The 10,010-nt window shown below is 42.3% G+C and overlaps 1 protein-coding gene across 1 annotated transcript; it reads left to right on the plus strand.

Moving 5' to 3' along the window:
* Positions 1–1,737: 1,737 nt before the first annotated feature.
* Positions 1,738–3,782, plus strand: LOC101160718 (N-acetyltransferase family 8 member 3). Its single transcript, XM_004086293.5, has 2 exons — positions 1,738–1,876; positions 2,367–3,782. Exons 1-2 carry the CDS (start codon positions 1,858–1,860, stop codon positions 3,110–3,112), a joined length of 765 nt encoding a protein of 254 aa, XP_004086341.1. The 5' UTR covers positions 1,738–1,857; the 3' UTR covers positions 3,113–3,782.
* Positions 3,783–10,010: the final 6,228 nt, after the last annotated feature.

Raw genomic sequence — 10,010 nt, forward strand, 5'->3', positions numbered from 1 at the left:
TGACACCTCAGTCTCACTCCTCCTTTCACTACCGATGGTGCTCCCTTTTGAACGTTAAGCCACGCCTGTTGGGCGTTGCTCTCAATCATTGTCCAGGTGGCACCACAGGTAGTAATTTTAAAACATAAAACACATAAATACACAAACAATAAAACACAGTGTGGTCCCCCTCGTCATCTGACGGTGCCACACCGTCACAACCATGTAGAGCAATTAATCTATTAATAAAGACAAGCCCTAACTGTGATATAAACACCTCTTGTAATCCTCTCTGAAGGTAATGCTCACTGCTGAAAACAGTATTTTTATAGCACCATTTTGAAAGTTTAATTTGCACTTTGTGTCTGAACACTTTATTTTTTACTGTTTAAGGAACTAAAGCATTGCGAACATTTGTTTTAATTTCAGTGTCTGACCTTGAACCACCACCCTCCCTTGTCAAACAGGTCCTAAGTGACGAAAGGGTGTATTCAGACTGGACGCATTTAGTTTGCTTAAAGTGAACCAGAGTTTGTTTTCTGGTTCCTGGGACCAGGAACCGCATCTTGGAGGTGGTATTGGTTTGTTTCCAATCGGACTGCGCTTCAGTTTGCTATGAGATTCCTCAGTATGAATACAAGCCGTCTTCAGTGTGAAATAACTGGACAAAAACGGCCACCTTAAATGGTCATGTGATGTGACCATGTGATGTGACGATGTGTATCATGTGATGTTCTTTTCATTTCCATTCCCAGAAGCCAATTTTTCTCATTACGTCATGAACCTGTCATGCATACAAGAAACACCAAAGCTGAAGGAAAACTGTGTTGCATACGCCCCCTCCTCCAAGTGAAACGTCTCGTTTCGACATAAAACAGCAAAGGTGAAAATAGTCTGTTATATTGGCATAAGAATGTTGCAAATGCCAGAAAGGTGCTCCTCCTCAGACAGAAGTGTCACACAGACTTAAAGAAAAGAAAAGATTGAAGTGGACAGGTGCAATAGCGTCATCAACGAGCTACAGAGATCCTGCAAGCCACCAATCAATAAATAAATCATTAATAAATCGTAAATCAAACAAATGAGCTTCCAAACATTTGTAACAATATCAATAAACATTCAGCACCTGTTCAACTAAATTAAGTTGATCTGCTCTGCTGCTGCGTGGCATTCACTTGCTGCACATCATGCTCACTTTGACTTTAATCTCGTAAATTTACGTTTTTTTTTCTCGTAAATTCACAATTTTCAATCTCGTAATTTTGCTTCCTTTTTTTTTTTGCGTCCCTAAAACTAGAATACAGATCTGGACCAAATTAAGCGGACCAACAGACCTTCCAGTCAGACTACACCCTTGGATTCATCTTGGAGGAGCTACAGGAAGTGAGAGGATGGTCTTGGCATCTTCGTTTAGACTGTTCCCCCCATGACCCTGCTTTGGATGAGCAGAGGAAAATGGATGGGTTACTGGATCTATCATTAACATTTCAAATTAGATCAAACGTATTTTTTACAAAAAGACTGAAAAGGTTAGAGTAGTCATGAAAATAATAGTTTATTTCCTTTTAGAGGACTTGTGCCATCACAGTTTAATTTATGCAAATTCATCATAGTGGCAACATTTTTGTTTAAAGGAATTAGTTTTCAATTTTCAGCACAACTTTCTATTTTATAAAAACTAAAAACTCACTATTTCATGTATGTTGGAGTAACGTCAGGTCTTCTCAGTGTGCATGCGTGTGTGCAGGTGGGCATGCTCAGACTCATTTAAATCCTTTTTGTGAACAACTGATTATCCCAATCTGTAGCTTAAGGCGCAGTGCTGCAGCAGCGTTGAGACCTTCAGTCTGAGCAATTGACGGGGGGAAAAGAGTCGGCATGGCCCCGAAAATTAACTGTAAGTTTGACGCTTTATCTTTTGTCTAAATTGCTGAGCTGATTAGGAGTACAATTACGAACCAGGCGGCAAAACAAACGGCACTTACAATCGATGTCCTGCAGCACAATTCAGAGAAAAAACTAAAAAGGTTCTTGTACTGCCTCAGAATTTCACCTTGTTTTTTTTTTCAGCCATCAGCACTTTTGAAGCCTAATTGTAGATGTTCAACAATGACTCACTTGAAATCATAGAAGGAAACAGAGGAATAATAATTTCAGTTTTTCATTTTGCCTCATGCTGCCACAGATGATTGAGTTATTTTTATATGTTACAAAGTTTAATCACAGGTGTAAAGTATAGTGTGCTGACTATTCTTTTTTTCTGAATGGGTTGCCTAAATACATTAAGCCTTTTGTGAAATTCCTCAGGAATTCGAGTTGCAGCGGCAGGCGGCTTAGTCTTTTGGTTTCTCCCTTTTCTCCCCTCCTCCCCTTTCCTTAATTTGCAGTTGAGTTCTCCATCCGGAAATATGGGCCTTCTGAGGAACGTGAGGTCTTGGCGCTCTTTCGGGATGGGATTCTCGAACATGTGTACCCGGCGTTTTTTAGGGCCATGAGTAATGTGGACCACCTTGGGCTTACTCTGAGTATCTCCATGGCCGGATATGTGCTCGGTGGGAGCTCCTACTTCCAAGCTTTCTTCTTTGGCTTTGCATGGGCTGGCCTCATTTATTCCTGCTGCCACGAAATCTACAACAGCTACATGATGAGGAGGCTAAACACAGATATGGCCGACATCGAAAGCAGCTACCTAGAAAACCCAGATAACGGCTTCTGGGTGGCAGAAGCAGACGTCAACGGTCAGACCAGGGTGGTGGGGATCATGGGGGTGATGGGGAAAAGCGAAGAGGAGCACGGCGAGAGGTTCAATGACTGGAACGGAGGTGTGAGCGGCTCTGAAATCGGCCAAGACACCGTGGACGGGAGCTTCGGAGAGGTGTGCCATCTGGTGGTGGCGTTCCCGTGGCGCCGCAAGCAGCTGGGGTCGCAGCTGACTCGCAAAGCTTTGGAATTCTGCAAAGAGCGAGGGTTCACCCGGCTCGCCGTGGACCTCAGCTCACCGCAGACGGCGGCCATTTCCATGTACCAAAAATTAGGCTTTGTTCAAACTGCGTCCCACAGCAACACTCACACCAATAAGTGGTTCTCCAAACTAGCCCGCATAAATGTGGTGCACTTAGAGAAAATCATTTGAATAAAAGAAAGCAGAGACTTTAGACCCCTGACACATGCTTTTGCGTCCAACATAAAAGTTAATTTATGGTTTTTCTTCTTTCAATGCAGAAGAAAATCTCCAGTGTGACATCACCCTTGACTCACCGTCAGTGTTATTCAAAGGAAAAAGCATGAAATTTCCCATAAAGAAGCCTTGCTATCCTTAGTTTTCTTGTATTTTTTTTCTTGCCTTGATCTATTATGTACATACCTGCACTCCACTCTGTCTATTGAACAACTTGTTGATTTTTTTTTCTAAAATCATATTAGCTGTTGTTTGCCAATGCATGAAAAATAAGTCTCTTAAACGTTTAACTGATTATAGGGAATGAGGCGTAATCCCCTTTCAATATTTGCTTTGTTTGGACGGAGCTGCATGAAAACGTGACAGGAAAGATGCAGTCGTCTGAAAGCAGGTGAACTTTTTTCCCGGGAAAAGTTGAGTCCCTCTGCCTGAGAGGAATTAATGCCAGCTGACTCGTAAGACCCCGCAACTCTTTGCTTAAAATACCAATGGAAAATGCAGTAGCTTCAGGATAAAGAGAGGTTTAAAATTCTTTGGAGCTGAAATCTCACATGTGCACGAGAAGAGAACAAAGACTTTCAGGTCATCTTGAATAAAGCAAATGACCATCAAAAAACACGAAAAAGTCTGGTCCCTTATTGGTGGGCTTATGATAAAAGGTCAAGGCAATAGAAACATTTTTTTTCAGGAAGGTTGTAATCGGGTTTGCTGCAGTTCCCTGGAGGCTTGTGTAACCACCTTAATAACCCTTGGGCTATCTTAGATGACTCCACTCTTACTTTGACGTGTTATTCCTACCATGACAAAGGTGGATAAAGGTGGAAAGATTTCATGTAATCCATGGACACCAGTGAAGATCACAAATCATTGAAGTGAAAAGGTTCAGTGCACTGTCTTGTGGGGTCTAGATGACCCAACTCCCAACGTTAAAGTGCGTAGGATAGCACAAGGGTTACAGGATGTGATGAAAATGGAACATACCATTGTCGTGCATGTGGTAAGTGGGGGTGGGCGGTCTTGGGGATAAACATACAATTACCCAAAAAAATAAAGGCAGTAAGAAAATATCAAAGTCACTAGTGAAAAACAAAGCAACATTGTAAGAAACATAAAAACATAAACAACACAACATAAAATCATGTCATTCGTACAAATATAAGGAGTCCGCTCTCCGATGAAGCAGGGAGAGGAGAGGCAAAGTGTAAGCAGCAGTGAGAGAGGAGGAAGTGCTCTGAAAAACTATCAAAGTATCAAAACTATTGATCTCATCATGCAGGTATCGATACTTCACCTTGGTATTAATACTATCGATACTCAGATCGAGACGCCCACCCCTAGGTAGGATTAATGTGAAGTATTTGTAAGGCTAATGTAATTTACACACACAGGACGTACAGATTATGATATCTCATGGTGCCCTCACGCCACACTCTAGTAAAGTGCGACTACTGGCCCCTTACTGACCATGAAAGGGATGTGCATGTAATACGTAAGTGCCGTAGGACACCCTTCACAAACTTTACTCCGATTTTCTAATTACATCATTTCTAAAAGTCAGACTTTAAGCATAAAGCATGCACCTACTATATGAACAGCACTAACAATCTGTGCAGGATTTGGGGAGTTAAAAAAATTAAAAATCTGAATGACGTACCTGCGTCTCACTTCATCATTTTACTACTTAACCATATGCTACATACCCACCGCTTTAGTTCACAGAGCTATTCCAATATATTAAAGACTTGGGTGTCATATAATTGCAGCCGGGAAGAAACTGCAGTTATTTATTTCTCCTTCATAATCAGTTATCAAACGGTTGGCACTTCCATGTTTTGAAAAGGATGCTACCCATACATCACTACCAAATCCAAGTCTCTGATTGGTCAAGGTTCAACTGCTTTAACTTTTGACGCGTGTACAATCGGGTTTTGTACTTAACGCCCAAAAACAGACATAAAAACCTGTGTAGCACACGTGGACGCAAGAGTTTAGAACACGGGAGCCTGAATGCTCAGATATGCGCATTTACATAGACTTTTCATTGAAAGCAGTCGCATACAGGTTTCTCCTATTTTTCACCCACAGACATCAAGTCCAACCCTTAAGGGTAGTTGTGACTAAGGCCTAACTAATGTAGATCTGTTGATTTTTGAATCAATAAAAACATATTTTTGTTCATTGTTCACACAGGACTCTTCAAAATAAAGCAGGCGATTTCCAGTGAATAATAGGAAATAACCTTATTATATCTGCTTCTTCTACATCAGTACATCAACACAAGATGACAACAATATATAATCAAAATGAGTAAACAGTCATTATTTCCAAAATAAAAAAAACCTTCCCAAACCGATCTAAGTCACTAGTTTACAGTTTGAGTTTACCTAATTATAATTAACTAATAATAACACTTTTGTATTGACTTGGTTGTGCATTGTTTAGTTTTACAACTTAGCACCATAAACTGATGTATGTGTCTGTTTCAGAGGCGTATGGCATAATGAGCGTGACAAATCCCTCAAAGGTGATGATAATTTCTGATAAATCATCAGCGCCACCTGCTACCCTCAAAAGAATGTGCATGCTACCAGACCTGCAAATGAAAATATCATGCAGCCAGTGTGCAAGGACAGGTGTGGCCTAAACGAATTTCAAGTAATGGATGGATGGAGCAGCTTGGCATTCAGATACACACCTGTCAGAGACCTTCAGGCATCAATCATTCCTGCTGAGCCTGTCAGAGAAGCATTTGGCCGGTGGCCAACAGGCAGGTGTTAAAGCAAAGGAAGATGAGACTTAATGCTGGCCGGCCTGTTGTCACACTCGCACAATTACCAGTGCAACTGGCCTTTAGGCGATGACACCTCGTTGTAATTCTGCTCAGACTTGCACTGCATGGGAGGAACCGGCGGCCACGAGAATCCAGTTGCAAGGTTTGATACAAAAGGTTTCGTCAATTCTGTTGTGTCAACTGCATGACTTTCCTGAGTTTTATCAAAAATTTCAGGAACAAAGCTGATTTAAAAGAATTTATTTCAGATATTTATATAAATGTATTCTGTGGATGTAAATGCGGAATTAAAGAAAATGATTATTGATGCCATAACTGGAGGCAATAAAAACCATATGAAAATTAATTATTCAAAATGTTAATTTAAAAATGCTTTGATGAAGTTAGGTGTTTAAAATGTACAGAAATAATAAAACTCGCAAAATACTGACCTTAAAATGTGTTCTGAAGACAAGGTAAAGAAAATAAAAGTAACATAAATATAAAATATCTGAATATTTTTTATGAAAAGAAAAGCTCTTTGTATGTGAGTTCTGGCAGGAAAATATCAGTTAATCTTTCAAAGTGAGCTGAAGTGAGACACCTACATTCTGAGTCCTAGCAAACAGGGAATAATTAAAGTGGAAGATACTTAATATTTCCACGTGTAAAAGTGCACTCATGAACAAGTATGGTGGTATCAAATATTCGGATGAAAATGCAAAGACGTGTGGTCGTCTTTTCTTGACACATGACAGATATTTTAGCAGCTCAAGAATATCCTCACTGGCAGTGTTTAAACATCTATGAGGCTCTTCCGGAAAATATAACTGAAAAACCAAAGGCTATAATTCTTACAAAAATAAAAAGTTTTTAAATTTACAAAGTTGAGGAAAAGTTTTTCAGAAACCTTTCTACTCTGTTAAGTTATTTAACACGCAAGAGAGCTGCACTGGGGGGATTTTTGTACTGAATCTCATTCTTTTTCATATTTGACTTCCAAATTGTGTCTAAAAGAGACACGTGACCTGATTCCTTAGCTCTACAACCATTGACTATCTGAGAACTGGACCAAGTAAGTGTGACTTCCTCCATAGAAAATGGTTTACTTCCACCTCCAACACAATGAAATCAATTCAGTCGCCACTTTTTTGCTTTCCAGATGTCGCAGTGTTGGAGCCAGGCGTCAGTAAACAGTAATTATTTTGAAAATATGTCAAACGTCTTGAACGTTCAGCATGACACCACATACTTTTATTGAGGCATTTGATTGGTTAATTTATAGCTTGAATAACTTGCACTACAGAAAAAAATACTATATGACAAATAAATTTAGGATTTTCAAGAAAATTTTATAAAATGGTATCAGAGCAAAAATGATTATTTTGTAAAACGGTCCAGTTCTCTTATACAGTCAATATCTACAAACGATGATTGCATAAATGGGAAAAGTCATTCATGTGTTTGTACTCTGAGTCAATCTGATACCAGTTTACAGACTTTGTTGACTTCGCCACTGGGAACTTCTAATGTTAAATCAACTCAACATAAAACCTCATATTAAGAAGTTTGGTTTAGTTGAGACGTATTTGACGTAAAATTTTAATTTACACGAACGACATTACCAACAGCTTGTTCAGTTGAATTACAATAATACATTAAATCAACAAAAATGTTTAAAATGCACTTTACAGTACCTGCAATACTTCCTTGAGAAAATGACTCCAATCATTCGGTTATTTTCGTAACAGTATGTTTGTGCAGGTCAAGTTCAAAGTTGTACTAGATGAACCTGTCTGGAGGTAACAGACATGAGCTTTTGCTCCTTTATTCTGTCATTGCATCGACTCTAATTTGCCCGTCTGTTTTTACCCGCAGCGGTGGGTTCACGAGCCAATCACAGAAGATAGACGTTTTTAAGTTGACAAAAGCATGTCCATACCTGTACATCTTATGTCTCCCTGTGGCCTCAGTTCATCATCAGTTGATCGTCTCTGACATGGTGCCTCTGCCAGCTGCTCTCCCCCTCCCCTGCCTGCTCTGCTCCGGACGCGACCAGCTGTCTCCACTCACCCTCATCACCACCATGGCCTCTTAAGGAGTTCCTGGACCTCCACTCGACGCCAGTTCGTTACCTCCCACGGTGCATAGTCAGGCTCGCTCATGTTCTTGTTCTGTTTACCAAGTTCTGTGTTACTTATTGCTCCTCTCGTCTTTGCCTCAGGAATAATCTACTCTGGATCTCACCTGGTCGCAGTCCTCTGGTTTCACGCCGTCTCACCTCTGGAATCCTGCAACTGCTCTCCTCCAGCCAGCCGCTGCGCCTCTGTTGGAAATAAGCCAAAACTCACTTTCCTATATAAAAACATCTAAACTCACCTTAATGTCTGAGTCTCCTTCTGGGTTACAGCATCTGGGTCACTCCGAATCATAGTCATACCATGACAGAACGAACTGGCCCCACTCCTGACCCAGCTGACCCGGAAGGGCTCCAACATGCCTTATCCATACAAGAAAATCTTCTTACTCATCAAGCGGAGGCCATCACTCTCCTGTCCTCGGCTCAGTGGGATCTTTTCCGTCGCCTCGACAGCATCACGCAATTCCTCAGTGCATCTACTAGCCAACATGCTAATCCCGCAGCCGCTGCTCAAGATCCCGATTCCGTCAACAAAGCCACTTCCGCATCCGCCGACATCCCGGAAAATGTCCGCCTTCAGCCGGAACCTTTCTACAGCAATGTTGATACCTTTGGAGGGTTCCTACTACAGTGCCAACTCATTTTCCAGCAGGCTCCAAGGTATTACCATTCCGACCACAGCAAAATCTCATTAATTGTTAACTCTCTCCGCAGTAAGGCGCTACAATGGGCCCAAGCTTTTCTAGCTTCGCATCCTATCGCTCATCTCCCATACGACAGTTTCATTGGAGAATTCCGGCTCGTCTTCGATCAGCCCCGAAAGCAGGAAGAAGCAGTCCGGCGGTTACTAAGTCTCAAACAAGGTAACCGCCCGGTAAGTGACCATCTGATTGACTTCCGCATTCTAGCGGTCGAAGCTGGTTGGCCTGACTCTGCGCTAAAAGGGATTTTTTATCAGTCACTTAACGAACGTATCAAGGATCATTTATGTTCTCATCCAGAGGCGGACTCTTTTTTTTTTTTTTTTTTTTTTTTTTTACCTTGTCCTGTCCAACAGCTGGGCAAACAGATGAGAGCTGAGGGCCTCTTGTGTTGGACATATTTTACTTTAACAAGAGGGGTTATTAATCTTCAGACAAACCAAAGGTATGTCTGAATAAACCCCTTTTGTAATTGAGGCCAAACTTTATTAATTTCAAACATGTTTGAAGATCTTTGGTGTTGGACCGGACGGAAAAGGAAAGAGGGGAAGAAGAGAGAGGGACGTTAGAGAGAGGGGGGGAAGGAGGGTGATAGTAGGAGGGGAAGGGGGATAAGACCATGAAGCAGCATAAAGCAACAAGTTTACTGGTTGTTAATCACCATGGTAAGGCTCAAATGCAGTACAAAAAGGGCGGAGCCTGTCCACACACAATCCAAGTGTCAAACACACCTGCTAGCTGCAAAAAATGTCCATCTGTCGACATGTACACAAAACAGATAGTGCTCACACGCATACTTATGCCTTAAAACCAACTAGTGTGAAACATTTCAGTCATTCAGTCACGCAAACCGCCAGTGCAAAGGTGAGCCAACACCCGTGCTCAGGTGAGTGCTCATGTTCTTCTAAAATGGATGGTGGAATGTGTAAAGAAGGAGGGAGAGTGCCCAGCCATCCCCACCCCAAGACCCCCACCGCAGCAGCAGCGGCAGCCGGAATCCCCCCCACGCCACACGGAAACCGGCAGGGAACAACCGCCGCCCGGGCGACCAAGCCCGCCACCCAGGCCAGGGCCAGCAGGACCGCCGCAAGGCCCCCAGAGCCAGAGAGCAGGGAGGCACGGAGGGAAAGAGAGGGCCGCCCCAGCCCAACCAGGAGAACAGCCCCCCCGCCGCGCCGGGAGAACCCAACGCAGGGCCCCACCGGAGAGGGACGCCCACAGCCCCAGACGAGCACCCCACCA

This window comes from Oryzias latipes, chromosome 7 (genome assembly GCF_053564925.1).
Source record: "Oryzias latipes strain Hd-rR chromosome 7, Olatipes_Hd-rR_3.1".
Taxonomy (NCBI): domain Eukaryota; kingdom Metazoa; phylum Chordata; class Actinopteri; order Beloniformes; family Adrianichthyidae; genus Oryzias; species Oryzias latipes.